General features: G+C 42.6%; 1 protein-coding gene across 1 annotated transcript in view; it reads left to right on the plus strand.

Moving 5' to 3' along the window:
* Window positions 1-27,703, plus strand: part of SLC24A2 (solute carrier family 24 member 2) — a 126,889-nt gene that overhangs the window by 84,737 nt on the left and 14,449 nt on the right. Inside the window, exons 3-5 of the mRNA XM_056848201.1 lie at window positions 6,160-6,210; window positions 14,518-14,604; window positions 17,148-17,251. Of these exons, the coding sequence (XP_056704179.1) occupies window positions 6,160-6,210; window positions 14,518-14,604; window positions 17,148-17,251 (242 nt within the window). The remainder of the gene's footprint in view (window positions 1-6,159; window positions 6,211-14,517; window positions 14,605-17,147; window positions 17,252-27,703) is intronic.

Here is a 27,703-nt window from a genome sequence, read left to right on the forward strand (position 1 = left end):
ATAAAATAGGGGTGATTCCTTTGTGGCCCTACCTTCATATTTTTAATCCATTTGTAGGTACATGATGCAAAATTGCCTTTGCTTGTATTTGTATTAACTTCCAGCCATTGTGGATAGCTAGACACGTAAAATTTCTAGAGATTTTAAAGCCATGGAGTTTTGTTTTGGTTTTAATTTTAAAAATTGAAATATATGCAATCTTACTTTCCTATCAAGTCAAAAGTTATTTTTCTGCTTTAGCAACAGAAAATGAATTATTTATGTCTTCATTGACATGTAAAATCGTACCATTCAGCATATTTATAGTATTTTATAGTATTTAAAAGTGTAAATGTCTTTCTCAAACATACCTAATACATCAGACAGAGCTAGAAACAGCTGCAAAAATTAACATACATACACTATGCAGCCTATGTATGTTAATTTTTGCCATCAGAGGCAGGAAAAAAACAAATGTTAAAATTAGAAAACAAATTGTATGGTAAATAAAAACTGTATTTAGACAAGAAAAGTTTCATACAATCACAATAGGACTACCAACATATCTGATTTTTTTAAAAAAATTATACTGCTTCTCTTCGGTTAAGAGCTTGAAGCAGTTTATTACAATGTACGATTACATCAATTAAAGTAAGTACAAACCACCATAGTAAATATCTAATAAAATCCTACATAGTCATATAAAATACTACAAAATACATAAAACCAATGTAATCCCAACGCTAAAACTGTAGAAACCGTACAAATGGCATCAAATATTACAATACCACAAGCCAACTTTGCTGTACAATGGAGACAAATTATGAGCCAAAAGCATGCTGGAATATTTCTGCTTTACAGAGTCTCTGAAACGTCATCAGGTCCTGTTACGCACGGATTTCATCTGACTGTTCCACAGGGAGAGGGCCACAATCATGGAGGCCCTCCTCCTGGTGGAAGAAAGCCATGCTACCCTGGGACCCAGGACCATCAGCGAGCTCCGAGAAGATGAAAGAAGGGAGCAGGGTGGGGGCAATATTATCAAATAATACTTTAGAACATTGAAATCAGTGGTTTCTGACTTCAAACACATTATAGCATATTAATTGTTGCAAAAAATATTTACTTTTAAACAATAGTCAGACCCTTGAAAATATGTTATATTCACCAACAGGCATTATCATTATCTCAAGCTGTAGATTGCCTTACAGAAAATGTTCATCCTATATATTCTGAGCAAAATTTTGTCTTGAAAAGCATTTTATTATTTCAAAAGAGAATATATTGTATAGGAGGTCCTCCACCCAGTGCTCTCCCACAGTTACTAATTTATCTATTGGAAAAACTGGAAAAAAAGAGGGGACTTTTGGGGGAAAATAGCATTTTCCAAATTTTCCAGTTTTTTTAATGACTTCACATCTTTCTAAGTAACAACTAAGTATATTTTGCTATGTGTCTCAATTATTTTTAGATGCATCAAGGTTCAACTCCCTCTTCACATATACATTGATGCAATTAGCTGTGCACTTTGTGCAAGGGCTATATAATTAGTGAGTCCTTCACTCTGAAGTTAAATGTGTACATTAAGATATATATTTACCCAAAGATCTCATTTATACAATTGTACAAGATTTTAGCTTCAAAGTGATGGAACTAACAGATTTTTCAACTTTCTTCAAGAAGGAAATTCTTTCTCATTTGAGTCCTGCAGTCTTTCTAAACATTCAGAACACACTAGCTAGTATGAGGTCTGTTAGCATGTGTATTTCCCATTAGGGTGCCAATCACCAGTAAAGAGGGAAAGTAAATTCAGCACCCCTCACTTGCCATGTATAGCAGATGAACAGATGTTTCTTGATGGAGAAGGATGGAGACTGTAGGTAAAGATATATGGGGTAGAATGCAGGTCTTCCATCGATAATGATCGTCTGAGGTGATTATTCTTCAGAAGGGGGTGAAACAGGACTCTGTCATACTTTTGTGGAGGTCTCTTGGTTGTGCCCACAGAGGACTGGATTAAGTCCGTTTTGTTTGCCATTTGCACCACATAAAAAAACCCACGAAATTTGGTACCAATTACATACCTGTGTGTGGTAGTTCACGCGGTAGTTTGATACTAGCAGTTGTTGTTCTGTGTCTCCACACAGAATAAGCCAACAAATACTATTTATGTAATCATCATCTGTTTTTGAACATATAAACTGAATGCTTGCATCTTTATAATTTGTATTACATAATTTATTGCATCATTGTATCTGACCCTTGGGGGGATCAGTGAAGTAAGGTTGTTGTCTGTTCATACCCTATTTGTGGAAAGTTGATGTTCATTGAATGGCAAATAACATTACATTAAGGTTCCATTCAACTTGGTACTTAATGTCATATGGTGCTATTTTGGGGAGAGGGGAGGAGGAAAATGCCTAGCTCTCTGGGCTATAAAAGTTACATTGTGGTAGTAGTCGTACCCATAAGTATAGAAGAAAGGATGACAGTGACATCTAATTCAGCAGTCCTAACAAGCCTAAAGGGTTTTCTGTGGGCTTTCTGTGATGTGTGATCTATGCCCTTCCCCCCTGACATAAGCACCATGTTGCACAATGCCTTGTTCCCAAGTCATGCGTTGTATTGAGGCACATCAAGTGGCAGCATGTGGCTTTTTGAGTTGCAGTCACACATCATCCATTAATGTAAGCACCTGCTTTAAAAAAAACTGAGTAATGTATGTGGTAATTAGTAAATATGGTAAATTGGCCTATTGATAGAGGGGAATTAGGACACCAATTTTATAAATTTATAAATAGAAGTGCCAGTGAGTTGCATTCATGTTGTCTGGATATCTTCTTTCCTACTCATTTTTTCTAGCATAAACCTTTCCCCTCATTTGTTTGTCCTATGACATCATATAATTACAAGACTAGATACTTAATATCCCTTATCTTAAGTGTAGTTTTACATCCTTGTGTAAGAGACTTGGTACCATGACTCATACTGTTTCTTCCCTACAGAACCATTTCTGATCCTTAATGTATGATCTTGTGCTTTCCTTTCTCCACCCTTTAGTGATTTATTATGCTTCTATTCTGCCATTCCTACTTCTTTTTAAAAAGTCTTCCTTGAATGACTCTTGCTTCCTCCCTTCTCTTAGAATTGGGTCTTAGAATTGTCTCACTTTTTCTGCAGATACTTGCTTGTTAGATCATCCTCTCTTTTTTTCTTAGATCATTGATGAGCATCATAAAGATCATGGGCTCAGATTCCAGCCTTCAGGCAGCCTTTCTAGAATCGTGAGAATCTTTATATTAATGCTGAATTTGCACCTTAATCTGACTCCATTCCTGTGTAGCAGGAAGTGGAAGAATACTGTGTACATCTTTAAAGAATCATGTAGTCTCTCGTAACTAACTGAGCTCCAGCATCACTTTGAACAATTTCAATAGATCAGCATTTGTGCTGGTGAATTGTGTGAATCCTAGCACTGAGTTCTACATCAGCATACAGCCAACTAGCGTGTTATAGATCAAGTGAATAAGCTGAACATCAATCTGATTTTAGTGCCCACCATTGAACTGTAGATTTGTACTGCTGTTGGTACACGTGTTCTAAGTTAACGAAGGTAGTTTATAACTCTCCCAGGCAAATAAAGAGTTGTGCCTATGATGTCACTCATGTTAAGACTGTTGCTTCTTTCTCCCAGCCTAAAAAATGGTGGTGAAAAGGCTGGAATCGGTTTTTGTAAGGGTGAGCATTTTCCTGCTCTACTGTGTAAACAACCTATTAATAGCAAAAAGACACCATCAAAGGAAATGCACGGGTGTCTTCTCCGCCATCAAGAACCCTTTTAAGTATTTTTGTGCTTCCTCCCTTCAGCTGTGCAGTCTTGTTTTTAATGAAATAAATATGTTTCTCCCTAAAGCAAGGCAAACCTCTGAAGAAAGGCCTGTTTTCACAGTTGTCATGACCACGACATGATCAGGCCTAGAAATGGTTAGCACTATGAGAGATGTCGCTCCCTTTCTTTTGTATAAAAGACCACCTGTACAAACTCAAATAATAGCTTTTGGACTTGAATGTGTAATTTTCAAATAGTGTTAAAGGGGGATAGCAAGCAGGAAACAGATTAGAATAAAACCATATTCCAGCCAATTCAGGCATTCAGTTAGAAGGTAAATTCTTTTTCTTTTTTTAGCGGAAAAGAGAATCCTCAACCATTAAGCAATAAGCTTGGCAAATTGTTACAGTACCTTAGAACTAAAAGCAAAAGTGAGTCTTACAGAAATATATTTGAACTCAGACCATTTTATAGGAGAACAGGCAAGAACAACTGAAACAATAGACCCCGAACAAAATAATAGACTAGTGCTTCTATAATTACTTTTTAAGTGCTTCCGTTTTTAAAAGGGAGAATGACATCTACAGTACCATTATCCAATTTTCAGAGATCCATAAATATTCATTATTGGTAGACAGTAATAAATGCTCAGAAATACAAAACTAGAACTTAGTACTGAGGGGAAAAGTCAACACATTTGTGAAGAATTTGGTGTCACTTCTCATGATTTTTCATCTCTTTTTATACTATGAGTAAAATTTGAGGAGATCTGAAATCAATAATAATTTACCCTCCAAAAGCAGATAAGGAGAAGGCAACAACATCCACAATACATATGTAATGTTTGCAATCCAATAGAAGTTTCTGAGGAAGATACTTGGAGTTCCAAACACCCTTCTCCGATTAGAAACTGGAATGATCTCTTTGGAGTCCAATATGTGGGTCCAAGCATTTAACTACTGACTAAAACTCATATTTAACCTATTGGTCTAACCCCTCTGATTCTAACTGATAATTACTGCTAAACTTGGCAAAGTGCAATAGAGAAGATGATCCAGAAACACAGCCTCTCTTCTCAAGCCATATTCCCCATGGGATACCAAAAAGCCAAGGAAACGATCAAACAGAGACTCTTGGACCATGTCCTTCAACCAGATAGGGCTCAGATTCATAAATATTCACCCTATTCACCCATCTTGCAATACATTAAACCTTTCCACACTGCAGACTACCTTGGATTCCTGGAAGTATCCAAATACCAAAGGGCCTTTACTCTTGCGCGTTTCAATGCCTTACCCTCAGCTTTCCTGGAAGGCAGTTATCTCCATACTCCCTTTCATCAACGATTACACCCATGCACAACAGAGAAAGTGGAAACAATAGAACATGTTCTGCTTCAATGTCCCTTCTGCAACAACATAAGTTCACAGTACGTTCTCCCTGTATTGTCATCCTTTCCTGGGAGATTGAAAGAAGCTAAAGTTTCCCTTTTCTTATCAGACTCCTCTCGGGAGATAACCACTCAACTAGCCAAATTTTGCATCTGGTCTAGTTGGATTCGTAAACGTCTGATTGAAAACCTTTCCCCATAGAAGATCTTTCCTCCTCTTCTTCAAATCATCCCTCCCAGAACCATTAACTTTTATTTTTTAACCAAACTTTGATTTTTATTCAGAGCTGACATTGTATTGAAATAAAATTTGATTGATTGATGTAATGTTTGCAATTATATTATTTCAGTGCAACTTTGAATTTTAAAAAGAAAGGAGGGATATCTGTAAAGCCCAGATCTGGAGGCTGGAGGCTTTAACCTGCAGAAGCTATATTGCCTAGTTCAGGAATGAGCAATGCATGTTCCCAGAGCACCTTGGCGTCTAAGAGACTATTCTAACTTTATGCAACTAGCTTTCTGGGAGAGCCATTTTGAGGACTGGACAAATACTGGGCCTGTCCACCCACCTGCACCCAGTGGCTGAAATGCATCATTTCCATGGTAAAACCATCTGAGCATGGCAAGCTACCCAGTTCCTTACCGTGTCAGTATTACTGTTCCTAGATTTAAGCAGCTCTGTGGAACGCTAAGGACAACCTGTGTAGCAGTCCTAAAGTTACTGTCTTACTGGCTGTTGTCATATAAAGAAATACTTGTCTTCAGATTAACCTGGTCTGAAGATACTATATTAACTATAAAAGTGGCTCTTGTGAAAAGTGTCTCATGGCAACCACTTTGCCTATTCTGTTAAATCTTCGATAATTGCTGTGAAAAAAATTTAAGCAAGTGTGAAAAAATGTTAATTCTCCCGAATGTCTGCTGGTTCCTTATCTTTGTGTCTTTTGCTATAATGTTGTAGAGCTTGGATCATATGGAAAGCTAATGTATTATGAAACAATTACTGAAGAAGGTAAGAAATATTTTAGAATTTTTGTGTCAGCATTTTTTTTTACTTTACAAAAAAGTATCTTTTTTGTGGTTACTTTTTCCTTTTTTGGGGGGGGGTTCATTTCCTGTCTGCATGATTTCACTAACATATAATGTGACGTATTACCATACTTTTAAAATATTTTTATCAACTTACTTTTTCAATTTTTATTTTTATTGTCATACAGTAAATACATTTTTGTTTGATCTGGCAGACATTTTGATTTTTTCCTGCAAACATGTATACGTGAGTGCAGATGATTTCAGTCAGTTATGCGCTAATTAGAATGTGCTTCATTGAGCTAAGATAATAGAATATGAATCACATATCTGTGAAGAAAAAGTTAAATTTGACTCCCCTGAAGCCAGGTTAATTTAAAATCCAAGTATTCTGACATAGGTGATAAATTATGAGGTGAGTTAAATGAACATTTTTTCCCCCAGTGGTATTCCAAAGACCTCATGATGTTTGGGGAAGTTTGAAGTATTCTTCAATGAGAAAAACTGCAATGGTAGACTTTGCAGGGCTAGCTCCAGGGTTTTGTGGGCCCTGGGTGACAGAGTATGAGCATGACTTCCCTTCCCCTTTCATTCCATCTTCTACTCCTCTTCCTTACATCGGCCTCTCCCCTTTGGCTTCATTCTTCCCCTTGTAACCCCTTGGGCTAAGGAGAACAGAGAAGGCTGGTGGGAGGCAGAGAAGCCTGCTGTTTCCTCTGTTCATCGTTGTGGCCTCTTTGCAGTCCCACATGGGAACTGCTCTTGCACAGGCCTGCCGTGGAGCATTGGAAAGCTTCTTTTTAGCCCAGCAACAAATATTGCTCCCCCTCCCCTCCATCAACGGTCCTTCCAGCCATTCCGGACAAGTGACGGAGGGGCGGGGAGCATCCTTCCCTCAGTTCTCTTTCTGCTGCTGTGGTGAGAAGACGCTTTGGAGAGCTTCACTGTTTCTTCAGAGTTCTTTCTTCAAAAAATCTCATTTTTGTCATTGCTTGACCTTCCTTCTTATTCCGCATGGTGCTCTTCAAAAACTGTAAGAGTTGTGGGAGTAAGATAGGCAAATATGATGAGCACGACGACTGTCTATTTTGCCTGGGTGAGAGGCACATTCCCTCGGTCTGTCGGGCCTGTGCCTTGTTCACCCCAAATGCCCGAAAGGATTGGGATTTGAGGCTTAAAGCAGCCCTTTGGGAGCGGGCTATGAAATTTCCTGGAGCCCAAGACGTGGGGGACAAAAGGTCCAAGTCTCCCGTGTCGGTGTCGATGCCTCCGCCTCAGTCTACCAAGGCTCTCTCTTCCACTGCTAAGAGAGCGGGGTTTGTCTCCCTACCAGAGTATTCTAAGAAGAAGAAGCACTCTTCTTCGTCTTCCAAGCGTGGAAAAAAGTCGAGCTCTAAACCTGCAGCTGGTGGGTTGTTGGCGCCATTGACCTCGAAAGGGGCGTCGTCCCCTAGAGGTTCTTCGACCCAGAACCCTCAGGGTCAGGCTGCATCGCTGGCAAAACAGTCGACCCCGGCAACTCAAGTCGACCTAGCATCGGTGCTCGATCCAGGCGTCCACTCGAACCCGCTCCATCTCGTTGATCCCGAGGCGCTCCCTCCTGGCCAGGAGGCTCATCTGCCTGATGGGTCTGGGTACCGCGGCAGCAGAAGGAGAACTGAGGGAAGGATGCTCCCCGCCCCTCCGTCACATGTCCGAAAGGGCGGGAAGGACCGTTGATGGAGGGGAGGGGGAGCAATCCTTGTTGCTGGGCTAAAAAGAAGCTTTCCAAATGCTCCGTGGCAGGCCTGTGCAAGCGCAGTTCCCATGTGGGACTGCAAAGAGGACCACTTGATGAACAACAGTTACAGGTAAGTGCAACTCTGTTTTCCTCAGTGCCACTTCCCTCCAGCCTGTCGCATCCTCATTGCAGCTACTGCTATGCTGAAGACAGGGACAGAGAGAAGCAAATCACTGCTTCCTGCCAACCTGTTCTGCCCCCCCCCTTGTGCCTGCTGCTCCACTGGGGATAAAGAAAGGAGAGCAGCATCGTTGCTAAAAATGGTTGTACCAGTACAGGCAGTGGTGGCAGTGGGCTCCTTGGTAGCCCAGAATTAAGGAATCCTCTCAGAAACTCCCTCTCTGGTTTGATTATTGTGTGTGTATTTTTTCTGAAGGAAACTGAATGCAGTACCTGAGGTGATTAATAGGGTGCTGTGCTGTTTAATTCTTTTGGCTTTTTAAATCTCTGCATTGTTTGCTACTTTGTAATTTTGTAAACTTATTATAAATTGAAAAGTGGTATAAAAACAGGTTTGGCAAGTGCCTAGCAGTGTGCAACTTAGACTATGCGCCAAGGATCTTCTGCAGTGTGCTGGGGTTCTTGGGGATATGGGCAGTTGATGTGTGAAAGGATTCCATGAAGGATGGAAATTTGAAAACTAAGCTAAAAGACAATAAAATGAATTGATAAAGGTCAGAAAACCCTACGTGGTCACCAAAAGTCGGCTGTGACTTGATGACATTTTACACACCCATACACACATATGAGAAAGATTATGTAAGTGTAAATATAGTTTGTGGACAACTGTGTGTGTGTGTGTTAACTGCCGTCAAGTCGCTACCTTTTTATTCAGTTGCAATTAGTCTGTGTTGGGTTAGACAATGTGAAGGCTATTGCATGTTTAAAAAGATAAGAACTATGCAATACCTTTTCTTGTTTAACAACTTTAATAAGGACCGTTTTTTGTTTTGTATTTTATCTCAGTTTTGATTTTTATCCTACATTTTTCGAAGGTTCACATTAGGGCTGTTGATTCAGTTCGTCCCGAACCAAAAAACAGCCGAATTTCCCCCGATTAGGTGGTTTTCAGTTCGAATAGAACCAAATTCAAAAAAAGGCGGGAAAACGACGAGCCTAATTTGGCGAGTTTGGGGCGCACCGAACAAATTCGGCAAATTCGGGGGCTCAGAATCAGCAGCATAACCTTCAGTTAGTAAGCAGCATTCTCCTGCGGCCAATGGTGACCAAGCTGGGTCTTCTCCTGGCCAATCAGAGCAGGGATTCTCACTTTTGAAATGGCCAGGAAAAGAGTCTAAAAACTCCCGTCCCTCCCCTCCTGTCCCGACTGTATTCATTGCCTTCCAATTTGGTGGTGGTGCTGCTGAGAGATTCGATTCCTGACTGGGCCGAGCTGCTGGTGCTTACCGGAATAGGATTGGATTTACTTCTCCATGCTCCCGCTGGAAGACATCCACACAGTTTGATTTTGGAAATTTTTCTCTATACCTTTTCTCCTGTGTGTGTGTGTGGGGGGGGAAGCAGAGTCTGTGTGTGCGTGGGGGAGCAGTTTCTTGGGGGGGGAAGCCAAAGGGGGCTTTCTCCCATTCTGCCGAGGGGGGTGTGCCCGCTCACCTCTGCGGGAGTGTGTGTTTTGCTTTTAAAGATTTAAAGTTTAAAGTTGAGTCTGTGCGGTGGCTAGCGAGTCTCTCTCCGCTCAGCACCTGCGGCTCCTCCTCCTTGGTTTTTTTCCTGTTTGGGATTGAGCCGAGCGGTACTGGTTTGAGGGGGGGCTTTCGCCCGTTCTGCCTGGGGGTGTGAGCCCGCTCGCCTCTGTGGGAGTGTGTGCTGTGCTGTTCTTTTGTTTTTTGACCCTAGCCTGGAGTTGAGTGTAACGGTGCGGATTGCGTGAGTCTCTCCCCGGCGCCACTCGACACCTTCGCCTCCTCCTCCTTGGTTTTTTTTCCGTTTGGGGCTGAGCCATACTGGTTTGAGAGGGGGGACCTTTATGGCTTTATTCCAATGAGGGAATGGAATAAAGATGCACATTAAGAATGGGGGGACCCCTTCCGGGCCCCATAATTTCGGACCCCGTGACCCAATCTTCACAAACCTTGGGGGTTCTTGCAAGAAGGGTCCCCTCAAGCTACACTGAAATTTTGGGACCTCTACCTCCAAAAATGCCCCGCCACGGAGCCACGGAAAGCCGTGACTGTGCTTTATGGCTTTATTCCAATGAGGGAATGGGATAAAGATGCACATTAAGGATGGAGGACCCCTTCTGGGCCCCATAACTCTGGACCCCCTGACCCAATCGTCACCAAACTTGGGAATTCTTGCAAGAAGGGTCCCCTCAAGCTACAGTGAAAGTGTGGGACCTCTACCTCCAAAAAGCCCCCCCCCGGAGCTTTGTAATGGCTTTATCTCAATGGGCAGATGGGGGCCACTTCCGGGCCCCATAACTCGGGACCCCCTGCCCCAATCGTCACAAAACTTGGGCGTTCTTGCAAGAAGGGTCCCCTCAAGCTACGCTGAAAGTTTTGGATCTCTACCTCCAAACATGTCCCCCCTGGAGCCGCAGAAAGGCATGAATGTGTTTTTAATGGCTTTAAATGGCCAATTTCCCCCCTGAACTCTGAATCTCGCGCCGAATTCCATGGATCTGAATCAGAGGAGTTCAGACTTTGGCATTTCCCGAATCAAAACGGGCCAAATTTTGCTAAATCCTAATTTTACTGAATTTTTTTCTCCAATAGCCCTAGTTCACATATATTCTGCTACCTGTCACATGAACACATGAAGCTGCCTTATACTGAATCAGACCCTTGGTCCATCAAAGTCAGTATTGTCTACGCAGACCGGCAGCAGCTCTCTAGGGTCTCAGGCTTGATAGAACTAAAGCATTATTTAGTCCATACCTTTACAGGTGTGGAAATGGAGCTTTTGTGAGGAGGGAGGGGGGCTGGATACACATCTGCACAATTTAGAATAATACCTTTGCTAGAAGGCCACATGCAGGAAAGAGAAGGAGATACAGTAGGAATATATTTGAGTTGCTGCCCAAATATTCTATTTTCCTTCACCCCAGTCATGTTCCAGTTTCAATTCCAAAGTTGCACCAGGGGAAGGACCCAGGCCTGTCTTGTAAAAAGCCGTGATATCTAGTTTGAGAGTAGGAATCAACTTTCACTCAGTGTGTGTCAGTGTGCAGTGACTAGCTACAGCATATCTCTAAATCTTTAGGGCTTGGCCCTACAGAGTAGTAGAGAGGACTGCATAAACATGGCAACTGTTTGTTCAGGGATGAACCTGGCCCTAGATTCACCACCAGCCCACTCCCAGCCTCTGGAGCCATGCCCAAGGCTTACGAACAGGGGCTACCAACAGTAGCCACCTGAGATTCAACACAGCTAGCAGGACCCCTGCAGAGGCCCCAGAGGACCAGATCGGCAACAAGCATGGTAGCACTGTCTCACCAGGAGAAGAAGACAGCTAGGAGGGAGGAGGAAGAACCAGTAGTATGGGCAGGCACTGGGAATGGGTGGACCTGTGGGAAGCAGGCCGGACACAGTTGGTGAGAATTTCCACTCCAGCAGGCCTGCTGGGTCAGTCAATCAGGGGCTGGCAGGCAGCCCTGGGTAGGAATTATCACAGGGAGAACAGGAGGAAGGAACCAGGTTGGCTCTGCTCTGAGAGGCCAGGCCATCCAGAGGACAGGATATTTGGAGAGGCAGGAGAAGAGGTGAGGCCAAACCCAACTAGGGTTTCCAGCTCTGGTTTGGGAATTACTTGGAGATTTTTGGGGGAGGAGCCTTAGGAGGGTGGGGTTTGGGGAGGGGAGGGACTTCAATGCCATAGAGTCCAATTGCCAAAGCAGCCATTTTCTCTAGGTGAACTGATCTCTATCAGCTGGAGATCAGTTGTAATAGCAGAAGATCTCCAGCTAGTGCCTGGAGGTTGGCCACCCTAAACCCAACCCATATAAAGTTGACCCCACAACAGGCCAGGGAGGAATGACAGGGCTTTGCTCCAAGGTTCAGGGGAGCACATTCGGAGGGAAGAGCAAGGAACAAGGTAGCCCAAGAGCCTCCTCTTCCCATACTGAGGCCTGGGGGAGCCTATCCATTGTGTGGCAGCACAGCTGAAGACCAGCAGGTTGGGCTGTAGAGGGAGGAGCCTCACGCCATTTCAAATAGCATTTTGAGGAATCTTGTAAATAGTTAGTGTCCTCATATTAGGAAAAAAATTGTGCACTGTGTGGGTGACATCATGAATGAATGAGAGATGGTGATGCTTCTGCCTACAGCGGCCCTAAGGATGAACCTACATGTTATATGGGAACTAGAGGTTGGTACTGTCATTTGTTTTCACCCAATTTCACCTGATTTTCCTCTTTACTACAGCCCCTGCCTCCCACGGAAAAGCTGGTTGGATCCAGTCCATAGTTCCCAAGCCTATATTTCTGTTGTACCACTAATGTATTTAGGTAGCTGTGAGTTGCCTATCTCCTCTCCATACCCACTAGTTTTTGCATGCATGTGATCATGCTGCTCTAGCCATTTATTATTATTATTATTATTATTACTGTTCTGCTAGGCTCTGAGTTTGGCTGGGGGGAGAATAAATCTGTGGGTAATGCAGTCTAGGTGCTGGGTTTATGATCATTGGCCAGAACAGGAAACAAACTTGCTCAGAAGATGCAAGGGAAAAATGAATGTGTGCTGTTTTACTGTTTGTACATTGATGTGATGTGATATATTACCAAATAGATCTCATACAGGAAAAGGAAGACAGGTGCTGCCACAAAGTGTAGCTGCTCTATTTAGAATTTTTCCCCCCTCAAAGATCTTTAAGCACATCTGTTTGCCCTTGGCAGATGGATGCTCATAAAGGATACCCTTGCTTTTATTAATTTCTTTGAAATGTGCTTGTCATACTTGATAACAGTAATTTCCCTATAGACATTTTATTTTTCATTTCTCTTACTTTGATCCCTTGCTATTCAGTTCTGGCATAGGGCTGTATTAGGATTGCCTGGCTATTGTGAGCTCAAAAGTTACCTCTGGCGATAGCTTCCATGATGCAAACAGTAATTTGCACTGCTACAGTTAAATCTGGTGAGGGAGGCAAAAAAATCTGCCTTCCAGGCCAGCTGTCCTGACAGCCTCTTACTCTGCTTAGGTTGCATAAATTCCTAAGATTTCAGCACATCTGAGAAGTCATGTGAAGGAAGTAAATGGAATCCTATCCCATTCATCCCAGTGCAGATGTTATTATGTGTCAGCACATTCTGGGGGCTGGAGCAACAGCCTCAACAGCTGCAAGAAGCAACAATCTTGCACCACCACCATGACCCTTAAGCCTAGCTGTAGGATCAGGTTGTAAAATCTGCTTTGCTCTAACTTGAACCAACTGCTTTGCAAATATCTACCAGTGGTCCTGAAAAACAGGGCTTTGTGAGCTTTCCAAGAGAGAGAAGCTTGAGAAAGAATACCTAGATAATGAAACTTGGACACTTGCTTAATTGGCTGATTATTCAACTTCCAGGAGAGTCACTTTGGCCAAGAAGATCACAACAGGTTGGTTGGTATGTGTCTCCCTTCCCCCATCATACATAGAATTATGCTCCCAGTACAAAGATTCAAATGTGAGATTTTACTTATGAATTAAGATGATGATGACCAGACTATTCTTCATTCATTGTTTCTTTCCTCATCTCTCTTCTTAGCAACAGATGTTTAAGTGAACTCTTTAAGTTTAAATTTTGTATAACCTGTGAGCTGCTATTATACATTATCTTGCCTTAAATGCTCCTATTTTCAAGTTTTGCATATGTACCAAAGACATTATTCTATATAAAACCTACTTGCAACTGTTTAAAAACAACAACAACCCTGAAGCTCCCAAACTAATTGTAAAATAACAACAGCAATTCATAGACGAGCGCATGTTCCAGCTAGCAGTTGTGTTGGTGTCTGTCATATTCTTTTATGTCTTTTTCGTAATATGATTGTGTAAGTTTCATGCCTTCATACATGGGTGCTCCTGTTCCCAGTATGCAGTGAATATAAATTCCCAGCTACCTCAGCACTCCATAATCATTCCAGAAGACATTTTCTGATAAAATAATCTGAGCCTCAATAAACTTGAGTTTAAATGGGGATGGGATGGAAGATAATCTGGGTTAACTGGGTTAACATTTAGCTGCCTCAAACCATGAACCAGGGCCCTTAAGGCAAAAAGAAGGAAACCATAACAGCTGTTCTATTTGTAAAAGTGGTGGTACTAATATTGGCAGGTTGTTACAGTTAGTCAGTTGAAACTAGATGTTTCATGCTTAGTTTGTGCAGAATGCTTTTTGACAACACACACACATTCAGCTAGACAGATCATTCTTTTTTATATCCTCTTGAGACTGGAAACATTCAGTACGTCTGATTTTCACTTTGTGAATTTAAAAGTTGAGGTAATGGCCAAGGAATCTATGACATCAAATAGCCATGCTTTAAGAAAGGTGTTCTTTTCTTTCAGGAAGGTTCAAAGAAAGGGTAGCAATTCTTCATAAGATGGCCAAAAAGTGCCATGCGGAGGATGGTGAAAAACAGAGTGGACGTGCTAGTCACAACGGTAGGTATAGGAGTATAATATTGTTTCTTCCATATGGAACATTTCTTTAACTGTTTCTTTTCTGATACATTAGTATGTGCATACACAGCATATTATGGATTAATTCATGAATATCCTCAGATGGCCCTTTTTATATGTAAATTGCTAGATATAAAAAGATCACAGTTAAGTATGTTTGAAAATCAGCTCAGTCCCATAAAGAAGACTAAGTAGCAGTGTAAATGCTCATATATATTCAAGGATGGAGTTGCCACTTTTCCCAGCAATTTGTTTATCTTTCTTCAGTGATGTAATGGTGAGGGGGACCCTGCCTATTTCTACCCTTTACAGGCATGGCCATCAGCTCAGAACAAAATTTAAGGTAGATGCATAGTAAGAGACAATTATTTGGGGTTGGACTAGATGACCCAGGAGGTCCCTTACAACTCTATCAGCACATTTCTGAACTTGTGGCAGCTGGCGTTGGGTGGAGGAGATGCCGCCGTGCCACTTCCACATTAGTTTCCCGGCCGCTGAAAATATTTAAAAAGCCTTTAAAAGGCTTTTAAAATTTTAAATGGGGCTTTTTGCCCCATAGAGAAGAGTGAAGCTGGGCCAGCAAAAAAACTGGTGCAGCCTCGCTCTTCTCCCTGCTGGCATACCCAAGGCAAAAGAGGAGAGGAAGCTGCCAACAGGCAGCTCCTCCTCCCGGAACGCCAATGGGGGCCTTTACGCCGGAGGGACACCAGCGGAAGGTCCCGCTAGTGTTATGGGGCTGCGCTGCCACAGCGCTCATGGGCACCCGGGCCTCCACACCGGCGCTGGGACCACTAACGCTGGCGTAAGTACCCTGGGCGCCGGTGCAGGGGTCCCGAATGCCGGTGCAGTGCTTTCCTAGCCTCCTAAGCGCTTTCGCCATCAAGGCTCAGGAATGTGCTATATGTTTCTATGATTTATGATCTCTAGGCCCTCATGTAAATCAGGTTTGAGGAATCCATTTGTCACTTTATTATGAAGTCGCTTCATTTCTTGGTCGTGGCACCAAAACTTTGGAACTTCCTCCCCAGGGAGATTTGGCTATTTCCCTCTACTGGTGTCTTCCACCAGTGGGTGAAGACTTTTTTTGTTTTGTTTGGCATACTCCCAATAATGGTTATTGGTCCTCTCCCTGATTTTTGGTGTTGTTTGTTGATGTGTTTTCATTGACTTATTTTATAATTTTAAATGTCATTGTAATTGTTCAGAAGGTCTACTGTTTTTATTTGTGTTGCCTTGGGGACCCTGATCAGGTGGAAAGGCAGCATAAAATGTTTTAAATAAATAAATCAGAAGATGTTATGAAAATTCTACATTCCAGCTGGTCTCATTCAAAGACTTGTTTTCAGTATTTAAATTTGGACTATGTTTGTTTGACACTGGTTTGAAAAAGAAGTGTTTCAGCATTTTTCTCCAACAAGACTGAAGTATGAATGTGGTACCGTATTTTTTGCCCCATAAGACGCACCTGACCATAAGACGCACCTAGTCTGGGTGCCATGTCCCCCTAGTTTTAACCCTCGCCTCCCCCCCACATGCACTCCCGTTCCACTTGGTGTCCGTGCGTAAGCGCGGGGGCGGTGCGTCTCCAAACACGCGGCCCGGGCCCTGCCCCCAGACACACCTTCAGGCGGGAATGTTTATGCGCGCTCCTGGGCCCGGCCTGCCCGATGCCCCCAGCCAGCCAGGCGGGAGGAGGAGCGGCCAGCGCCTCGAGCTCCCGCAGCTGCCCTTGCCTCGCGCCCCTTGGCCGCCGCCCACATGCACTCCCGTTCCACTTGGTGTCCGTGCGTAAGCGCGGGGGCGGTGCGTCTCCAAACATGCGGCCCGGGCCCTGCCCCCAGACACACCTTCAGGCGGGAATGTTTATGCGCGCTCCTGGGCCCGGCCTGCCCGATGCCCCCAGCCAGCCAGGCGGGAGGAGGAGCGGCCAGCGCCTCGAGCTCCCGCAGCTGCCCTTGCCTCGCGCCCCTTGGCCGCCGCCCTCCTCCTCCACCCAGTACAGAAAGGGCAGAGGGGGGGAGAGCACGCTTTCGCCCACTCACCTTGGCTGTGCCCCAATCCGGAGAAGTTCCCCCCTAAACCGGCAGCAAAGGGGTCGCTTTGGGTGGCGGGGGGCTTCCAGAAGAGCGGGAGGCGAACTGCTGGGGCAGCAGGAGGAGGAGAAAGCCCAGGAGTCGCCTCTACTGGGGCTGGCAGGACTGGTTCCCTCGCAGGCGGCCGCGTGTTACAACTGTTTCTCCGGGCTCTTGGAGGCTCCTCCTCTCTCTGGTGAATGGAGGGCGTGGAGGAAAAGCCCTGGGCAAGGCGGAGGAAAGAGGGCGGGAAAGGGACCGCCTCCTTCTCTCCACCTCCGCCAGCACTTTCCTCTCGGCGATTCAGCTCCAGTTACCGTAACACACATATTCACTCAATAAGATGCACAGACATTTCCCCTCACTTTTGAGGAGGAAAAAAGTGCATCTTATGGAGCAAAAAATACGGTAAATAATTGTCTTTTTTTGTGGATTCTGTTTCAGAAAAAATTGAACTACCCAACAGCACAAAAGTTGAAGTTGAAGTGACACCTCCAAACGATACTTCAGAACCTCTGCAAAATGGAAGCGCCTTTCCAGCAGACGAGGTTACTCTGTTTTCTCCCTCTTCTTTCTTCCCTCCTATTTAATGTATTTAACCTTCCTTCTGTGTTATACAGAAAGTGCCACAAAGGGGGACACGATGGAGGGTTTATAATAAAAATGACGAATGGAGTGAGGATTCACACACCTTTTCTCACATTACTAGAATTCTTGTCAATACAAAGATCCATAGTTAAATTTTTTGCCAAATATTCGGCGACTGCTTCAGTCAAGTTGGGGCACTTATCAGCTAATAAGAGTTGGGTAGTCCTCTTTGCTGGGCCAGGAAAATTCATAATAATTGTGTCTATGAAAAGATTTCTTAGACTAGAAAAAAAGGGGCAGCGCAGTAAAATATGAGTTACGGAATCAGGTTCGAGAAGCAGAATTTGCATAGTCTATCTTTAAACGGGATATTATGGAATCTCCCAGAGAGAACTGCCGCGGGGAAGACATTCAGTCTGGCGAGCATAAAAGCCCGCCGATGGAGGGGATTGGTGATGTTTTGAATGTAAGGAGCTCCTCCGGGGACATAGGTCGACAATCCGTGAAAACAGGGGGAACATCTCATATTGGAGCCTGCATTCTTTATGCCATTAAAGGTTTTGATATTGATTGATACTAGAATTCTGGGTCAGCCAGCAAAGTTAGTTCAGAACAGACAAAAGAAAATATTCCTTTTCACAATGTATAATTTAGCTTACAGAATTCAGTACCACAATATATGACCGTCACTAGTTCAGGGTTCTTTTTTTTTTCTTTAAAGGTTCAGACATATTGTTCTTTAAAAAGGTCTGTGTTCAGATGCAGCATACCTTCAGCCAACAGAAGAAGGGTGTTGCCCTCATGCCTTCCTTATATGCTTCCTAAAGACCCAGCTGACCACTGTTGGAAAGCAGATATAGAATCTTTCTAGATTTTAGGTCTGGTTCACTAAAGAACCAATGAAAAGGGAAGAAAAAGAAAAAAATCAACCTGAACTAAACAAAGAACCTGAAAGTTGAGCTGAAAGTTATAACAAAATAATAATACTTATTATACGGTGTACAGTGAAATGAAAACACTGGGCCTTATATTCAGGCTAATCAATTAAAAGAGGAAAATAGAGCATGTCTCAAGTATGCATGTATGTGCTGCTGATACTGTGGGTTTACTTTTCTCACGTTACAACAAATTTTCACATAAAAGGAAGAAAATTGCTTAGCTTTTATCTGTAATATGACTAGAATGATTAGAATAATAAAAAAATGTTACTTATCCTGGCCTGGATAGCCCAATCTTGTCAGATCTCAGAAGCTAAGCAGGGTTGGCCCTGATTAGTATCTGGATGGGAGAATATCAAGGAATTCCAGGGTTACTATGCAGAGGCAGGCAATGTCAATCCACCTCTGAATGTCTCTTGCCTTGAAAACCCCTACAGTATCACTATAAATCAGTTGTGAATTGATGGCAAAAAATAGAAGTTACATAGAAAATTTAAAAAGGGGAAAACAATTGTTGGGTCCAACTATGTTTTCTGCTGGTAAAAAGAAGGAGGAATCCTCTTTGACCACCTAAAAAGGCTATGCTGTGAGAATCTTGAGACCTGCATGTACAATAGCCATATGGGACAAGGGCTATATTATGGGTGGGCATTGGGTGAGATTGAACGAAAAAACTAGATCCAACTCCAAGACAAGACAAAATCTGGTAATCCCTTAATCCTAATCAACAGGGCCTGAATTTAGAATAAACCAATTAGAATAAATCTTTTTGCAAAATGTGTACTGATAAGTAAGAAGATTCCACACTTTTAAAAGTCCTATTAATTTCAGCTGGGTGCAAAGATAAGCATCTGTTCAGCATTCTCACTGAAACCAATTGGATTTAAGAGTGCTTAACTTTGACTGGATTATGCTCTTTGTCTAACCAGGAAGGATTTTTTTTAGCACAGGAAAACACACAAGGGTTCTGAATTGAACAAATTAATATGGAAGGCAGTCTTTCCTGTAGCTCATACCTTAGAAATTATTCAAGAAGCACAGAGACTCAAAGAAGTACAATTGCTTCTCATAGAATATTCTATGTGTAATTATTTAGTATTGAGTGTATTGTTGGAAAAAGCCTGCAGAGTTAGGAACACTCACCATAAAAAGCAAAACACTGTGTGTCTTGTTTCAAAGAACTGTAAGAAGAAAAGAACTGATTCACTGCAAATCCATCTAACTAGACTACTTTTGCATAGCAACAGAAGTGTGTGTTATACTATTTTACCCATGGATAATCTCAAAATGTAAAGAAATAATTATTCCTTTTATCGTAGCTTCTTACTGGTCTGATGATGATACATTTTGTAAACATTTATGTATGCTTGGTAAATATAGTACCACCAAATACATTATAGAATGTTTACACCAGTACCTAATTTTGTGATCACTAGATATTGCCTGCTAACTGTTCTGTCTTTTCACTCAAATTTGAACCAATACACAAATAGTCATGAACCGAAGGAGGAACATGGGAACTTCCATTATGGTGGAAACAATGGAAAACAAGTGAGAAGGCTAAATGCTAGTGAGAAGGCTTTTTAAAAGGAAAATTTGGAATGGCACAGTGGTATGTGGTTGTAGAGAGCCAGTGTAATGTAGTGGTTAAGGTGTCAGACTAAGACCTGGGAAACCTAGGTTCAAATCCCCACAGGTGCCATGGAAGATTGCTGGTTGACCTTGGGCCAGTCACAGACTCTCAACCTTGACACTGGCTAGTATTTGGATGGGATACCTCCAAGGAATACCAGGGGTGTGAGGAGGGGGCAGGCAAGGGCAAACCACCTCCAAATGTCTCTTGTCTTGAAAACCCTATGGGGTCACCATAAGTCAGCTGTGACTTGATGGCAAAAAAAAAGTGGTTGTAATTTGTGCACTTAGTTCGTGCTGCCACAACACACCTGTACATTTTCATTATATACAAGAACATGCTTATTTACATTTTATGGTATTTTAGAAGCCTACATAGATTGAGATAAAATCCTCAGAACTGAAAATGTGACAGTGCTAATATAGAACTTCCTAAGTGCCAACAAAAGTGTTTTCGAGCCAAAAAAAATAAGAACCAGAGAAAAATCAGATACAATAACATAGCAGAGCAGGCCTTGGCTCACACCCTTCTAAGTATGAAGACTGCATTGGATCCTGACGGATGTCTTCTCTGTCAAATAATCCTTCAACCACACATTCCATCACCACAAACAGAAAAAATACTTGTGCCTTAAGCATACGGAGAGCTAACATAATGCTACTTCGGCATGATTCGATTTTTTGAACTGCACAAATATTATTTTAGAAGTACACATTTTTCCTGGAATTGCACGTTTGTGTCTGCACATTTTAAAAAGCTCTAAAAAATTTCACATCTGCAGTATGGGATAAGGCAGGTGGTTCTGACCAAGATGATATTATTTTTGAGGGTTTCTAGTACCTTTTCAGAAGCATAGCTGTTTTTTTAAATTAAGAACTGCTGTGATGTCTTCATTTTGGTATAAAGGTCTGGAATTCTTAACGGTAATCTTGCTTTTTTGTGTTTCTCTTGGCCACCAATCACATTCCAAATGTTGGATAGAGAAAACCGAGAATACTTTATTATCCCCATTGTGCATTAACGTCCACCATTTCTATGCTGAGAGTTGTGTATGGAATTTTGTTGTCTGTATGGGTCCAGACTGGTACATGACATATGTAGTCAGGCCAACATAGGTTGGGCATCACACAGTTTTGTGGCATATTGAAGACAATATGGACATGAGATTCATATAAGTCACTAAATACAAATTAATTTGCTAGAGAACCTCTTTGTGTAGAGAAGTCACCACACAGTGGTCATTTATGCAGGGGAAATTTGTGTTTGGTTTGCTGCAGTTTTCTGCTCCGAATTCTCAAACATCATATGCATGAGGGGTCCCCCCCCCAATTCCAGGAGCACCTTGTGTTTAATTAGGCATCCCCAGTGAATCACGAAGCTTCTGAGTCCCTCCCCCTGAAAACACAGCCTTGGAGGGGGCGGGTCAGCTCTTAAAGGGACTGTGTGTGCTTTTGCTGGGTATTCCTCCCCACCTTTCTTCAACAGCTTCCTTCTGGGAGCTGCCTTCCAACCTTTGCAGCCTCTCTTCAGTGTCTTCCTGCACATTTCATGAAGGTTTAACTCCCTCTTTTGTGCTTTGCTTTGAGAGGAAGGGGTTGGATGGGAGGGACCGATACTTGGGAGGGAGAAGCCAAAATGGGCGTGGGGAGAGAAACCTGAAGTGAAGAGGTATGCATGGAATTGGGGCCAATTTGCCTTGCTCTTGCCTCGAAGCAGTATTTAAATTCGTTCTAAAGCAGGACCCTAGTACTGCGGGGAAGAACTAGGCCAGAGCGAAGTCACGTCTGAAGGTCGATAAAATCATGAATAACACAAAGGAAGCCTCGAAGCAGTCCAGCAGGGACTGCGAACTAAATACCCCTGCAGTGAGAAAAAATAACATTTGGTTCAGCCCAAGAAAACGTGAAATGCTTACATTCCTTTCTTCCATGTTACACTTAGAAAATAACAATATTTTGTTTGTACTTTATTTCCAGAGTATGGAAATATATTGGGGGAGAGAGGAATTAAATAGGAGTTGCTTGGATTTCAATCAGATTCCAACTTCCTTTAATCTGAGCCACATATGAGAAATTGGATTTTCTGGCTCACAGCTTTTACACACACTAGAAACACAATCCAGCATTACATACAGACCTTTAGAGGGCATGCTGCCCAATCATAGTTTTTGTACTGAGAAAGAATTCCATTGCATTCAGTGGAGATTACTCATAGTACATGTGCACAGAATTACATTCTGCATGTTTTGAAACTGTCAACCAATTAAATAAATTTTGGTTGATTAATCATCTTCCTTTTAACCAGCGGATTGATGTTATCTGACTGAATATTGTCGAAGGCTTTCACGGTCAGAGTTCATTGGTTCTCGTAGGTTATCCGGGCTGTGTAACCGTGGTCTTGGTATTTTCTTTCCTGATGTTTCGCCAGCAGCTGTGGCCGACATCTTCAGAGGAGTAACACTGAAGGACAGTGTCTATGAAAGACACTGTCCTTCAGTGTTACTCCTCTGAAGATGTCGGCCACAGCTGTTGGCGAAACGTCAGGAAAGAAAATACCAAGACCACGGTTACACAGCCCGGATAACCTACGAGAACCAATTATCTGACTGAATTTAAATAAATATGCTTATAATAAGATATATTTTCAAAGGAAGTGCAAGTTTACTTGCATTTATTATAAATAAAAAAAGCTGGCACTCAAGTATTAGATGAAAAGGCCATATTTTATATTTTCTTGTTTCTAGAATTAGAATCTTCTGTTATATAATGCTATATATTTATAGCTTGACACTGAATATGTTTGATAGAATACAAAGAAAAAAGACCAAAATGACTTTCTCATTAAATATTTTTAAAACTGTTCTGTAGAAAGTCCTTCAGAACCATATTATTTTTAAAAAAAAATATTCCTCTGGGTAAGCAATTAGGCAAGTTCAGTCATAATTGTTCTAATCTATGACTGTTCTAAAAATAACATTCAATTTCACATGAACATCTCCTACTCAATTGTGATCCTTTTTATCAGTTTCTATGGAAACCTAATCAGAAAAATTTATATGTGCTTAACATGGCAAATATAACTTAGAGGAATAATAGGCACCTGGGATCTAATAAGGGAGCAATCCTGAGCTCATACAGTTTTCTGTATAATTACTAAACAACTCATAAGAGCAATCATGGCTAAGCGAAATTACCTTGATATATCAAAGGACAACACATTATTAGTTCACTTCTGGAAAAGTTCCTGTGTGGTTTTTATTTCCTGGTAATTCATGTATGTCCTTTTACATTTAAATAGCTAACTATAAGTAGCTGGTCTTTTCCCCCATTATGTGGTTCCTCCGGTATTCCATGGGACACAAATAACCCAAATATACATAAAAGATTTGTGGGGTTATAAGTAATGGACTGATGGGACCCAAAACTAACTGCAGTGGCATATTTAATTTTTGTAAAAGAAGAAAAAGACAGGTATGGAGTGCCAGAACAACGGTGCACATGTCACTCTAAAGTTTCTAAACCATGATTAATGCCAACAGTTGAAGGAAGGGGGAATTATCTCTGGAGAAGAGCAGGAGGAAGCCCGTATTTGTGAAATTGGTTCCCACTTGGCCAATTGTGGCTTACAAGGAGTCACACTTAAACCTTTTTCTGCTACTACAGATTAACAGGGCTACCCACCTGAGACTAGACTCAGAGAATGAGTAACAAGGAGAAAGTGTGGGAGGAGGGGAAAAAGATGGAGAGACGATAAAAATCCACCAATTTGTCCTTACAGTGTGTCACATAAAGGTATAGTCCTGTTGTTTCACAACTTTCCTTACCAAAAACTATTTCCCTTCTTCCTTCTGGACTCCTCTGTTACAAAGACAAACTGTGATGATCAGTGGCTAAGCAAACTTAATAGACAGACAGTGAAGTTTTATTTGTACTTAAAACATTATAATCTTGAGAAATTTGCTATCACCCCAATGAAATATCTGGTAGTTTACCACTTGCAGGTTCCCTGAAATGCCCCAATTAAGCATCTTTTCTTTCCACTGATGTAGGCCCCTTGCTACTAGTAGCAGCACCTGTTTTTTTACAAAGCCTTTCATTTCCTCTAAATCTTACCATGGCCCCTTCAGATTGGAGAACAATGCTTATTTTTCATTTCTATCCTACTTTTCTCCCTAATCGGGACCCAAAGAAGCTTATCACATAGCTCTCCCCTCCTCCACTCTATCCTCACAACATAAGGTTGCAAGGTCCCTCTTCACAACCAGCGGGAGGTTTTTGGGGCAGAGCCTGAGGAGGGTATGGTTTGGGGAAGGGAGGGACTTCAATGCCATAGAGTCCAGTTGCCAAAGCGGCCATTTTCTCCAGGGGAACTGATCTCTATTGGCTGGAAATCTCTAGCTAGTACCTGGAGGCTGGCGACCCTATCACAACAACAACTCTGTGAAGATAGGTTAGACTGAGGGATTGTGATGATTGTGATTACCCAAGGTTACCCAGCAGGCTTCCATGGCTGAGCAGGGTTTCAAACCAGTTGTCCCAGGTCTGAGCCCTATACTCTAATGACTACGCCAGCTTGTCTGTGGGGATATGGGCTGCACTCCTCAGAACACTTTGCTCGGAGTAAGCCCCATTGAATAAAATGGGACTTACTTAGAATCATAGAATCATAAAGTTGGAAGGCTCCACCAGGGTCATCAAGTCCAACCCCCTGCACAATGCAGGAAACTCACAACTACCTCCCCCAGTGACCCCTATTCCATGCCTAGAAGATGGCCAAGATCCCCTCCCTCCCATGAACTGCACAAGGTCATAGAATCAGCATTGCTGACAGATGGGCATCTAGCCTCTGCTTAAAAACCTCCAGGGAAGGAGCACTTACCACCTCCCGAGGAAGTCTGGTCCACTGAGGAACCACTCCAACTGTTAGAAATTTCTTCCTAATGTCAAGACGGAAACTCTTTTGATTTAATTTCAACCCATTGGTTCTAGTCCGACATTCTGGGGCAACAGAAAAAAACTCGGCACCATCCTCCATATGACAGCCCTTCAAGTACTTGAAGATGGTTATCATATCCCTCTCAGTCTTCTCCTCTTCAGGCTAAACATACCTAGCTCCTTCAACCTTTCCTCAAAGGACTTGGTCTCCAGACCCCTCACCATCTTTGTTGCCCGCCTCTGGACACATTCCAGCTTGTCTACATCCTTCTTAAATTGCGGTGCCCAAAACTGAACGCCCTGACCCAAATGGCCCAGGCTAGCCTGATCTCGTCAGATCTCGGAAGCTAAGCAGGGTCAGCCCTGGTTAGTATTTGGATGGGAGACCACCAAGGAATACCAGGGTTGCTGTGCAGAGGAAGGCACTGGCAAACCACCTCTGTTAGTCTCTTGCCATGAAAACCCCCAATAAGGGGTCACCATTAGTTGGCTGCGACTTGACAGCACTTTACACACAAAACTGAACACAATACTCTAGGTGAGGTCTAATCAGAGCAGAGTAAAGCGATACCATTACTTCACGTGATCTGGACACTATACTTCTGTTGATGCAGCCCAAGATCGCATTTGCCTTTTTAACTACCGCATCACACTGTTGACTCTTGTTCAGTGTTTGGTCTACTAAGACCTCAAGATCCTTTTCGCACACACTACTGCTAAGACAAGTCTCCCCCATCCTATAATTATGCATTGATTTTTCCTACCTAAATGCAGAACTTTACATTTATCTCTGTTGAAATGCATTTTATTGTTTTTAGCCCAATTCTCCAGCCTGTCAATATCATCCTGTATCCTGGCTCTGTCTTCTGCCACATTTGCTGTCCCTCCCAATGTACTATCATCTGCAAATTTAATAAGCATCCCCTCTATTCCTTCATCCAAATCATTTATAAAGATATTGAACAGCACAGGGCCTAGGACAGATCCCTGAGCCACTCCACTAGTTACTCTGCTCCAAGTGGAAGAGGAACCATTAACAAGCACTCTTTGGGTGCGATCTGTCAACCAATTACAGATCCACCTAACAGTAATAGGATCTAAACCACATTTTCCCGATTTCTCAACAAGAATATTATGGGGAACCTTATCAAAAGCCTTACTGAAATCTAGATAAACTATGTCTACTGCAATCCCCCAATCCAGCAAGATAGTAACTATCTCAAAGAAGGAGACAAGATTACTTCTGAGGAGACCTGCGTAAGATGTATGATGTTCACATGGTGTGAACAAATCTCATTGTGCTTGTTTGATATTGAGTTAAAATAATAATAATGTATAGTACAAGAAATAATACCTCTCAGACTAGCTTCACCTGTTTTAAAGTGTTGCCTGTCTCCCAGCCACATCTCACTTCCTCTTCCCTGTATACCCAACCTCTTGAGGCAACAGTCAACCTATTTTTTCTGTATTAGTTCTCACCAAATTTGATCCATAGTCCAACTCACTTTTTTCCTGCCTTCTCTTTATAATGTTGTAACTATTTTGCCTTTCTGACACCTTTCCTGGCCACCTAGATTAATGTCCACTTGTAGTTACTTCTGAGAGCCAGCATGGTGTAGTGTTTAAGAGTGGTGAGACTCTAATCTGGAGAACCAGGTTTGATTCCCTACTCCTCCACATGAAGCCTGCTGGGTGACCTTGGGCCAGTCACAGTTCTCTCAGAAATCTCTCAGTCCACGCAGAGGCAGGCAATGGCAAACTACCTCCAAACATCTCTGGCACTGAAAACCCTACCTAAAGGTAAAGGTCCCCTGTGCAAGCACCGGGTCATTCCTGATCCATGGGGTGAAGTCACATGTTTACTAGGCAGACTTTGTTTACTGGGTGGTTTGCCAGTGCCTTCCCCAGTCATCTCCCCTTTACCCCCAGCAAGCTGGGTACTCATTTTACTGACCTCGGAAGGATGGAAGGCTGAGTAAACCTTGAGCCGGCTACCTGAACCCAACTCCCGTCGGGATCGAACTCAGGTCATGAGCAGAGCTTTTGACTGCAGTAATGCAGTTTAACACTCTGCACCACGGGGCTCCTGAAAACCCTACCTACCTGCACCATAAGTTGGCTGCGATTTGATGGCAGTTTACACACACACACAGTTCTTCCCTTTCCCTAGCAGTAGACAGTCACTTCTTAACTGACTAGCATAAGTAACACAGGTGAAGTTCTCCTGGAATGTAAACCAACTGCCAGATCTTAATCCTGTTTCCCAGTACTCAGGTGTGAATGGTTGTTTCAAAGAACCACTCTCATTATCTTTTATCATTATCTCATTTATAAGCCTATAAAGCCAACACGTTAATGAGCTCAGAGTCTGAAAGCAGGATGGGTTTTCTGACATTTCAGGCAGAAAGGCTCTAGGCCACATGAAACTGTCATAACTTTATTTGGAAAATATTGCATAACAATACATTCCACATTGATACTTAGAAAATATGGTAGCTTTTGACTAAGAGGTAGTGTAAGATTCTCCAGCTTCCCTCAGCAATCCCAAAAAGTCACTCGCTCAGACAGGCAGGTCTAAAGCAGGTTAACGTTTATTCAGGATCCGCAGGTACAGCATAAACAATCTACAGGTTCAAAGCTGCTAATGGCAATTCAGTCTACAGGTCGAAACTATAAGCATAACGCAAACCCAGGTGCAGTACTAGGCAGGCCTGGGAACAGAGAGATAACAACACCAGCTAGGAGGAAGGGAGTGAGCAAACCATAACACCGGAGTTGCTAGCATGAGAGTCAAGGACAGATGAGGGGGCCGCAACGAGGGAAATACTTGCAGTGTGCACAATAGGCCTGACTGATGTCAAGAGCCAGGGATCCAACGAGACTGACTGATGTCAAGAGCCAGGGATC

This window comes from Euleptes europaea, chromosome 4 (genome assembly GCF_029931775.1).
Source record: "Euleptes europaea isolate rEulEur1 chromosome 4, rEulEur1.hap1, whole genome shotgun sequence".
Taxonomy (NCBI): Eukaryota; Metazoa; Chordata; class Lepidosauria; order Squamata; family Sphaerodactylidae; genus Euleptes; species Euleptes europaea.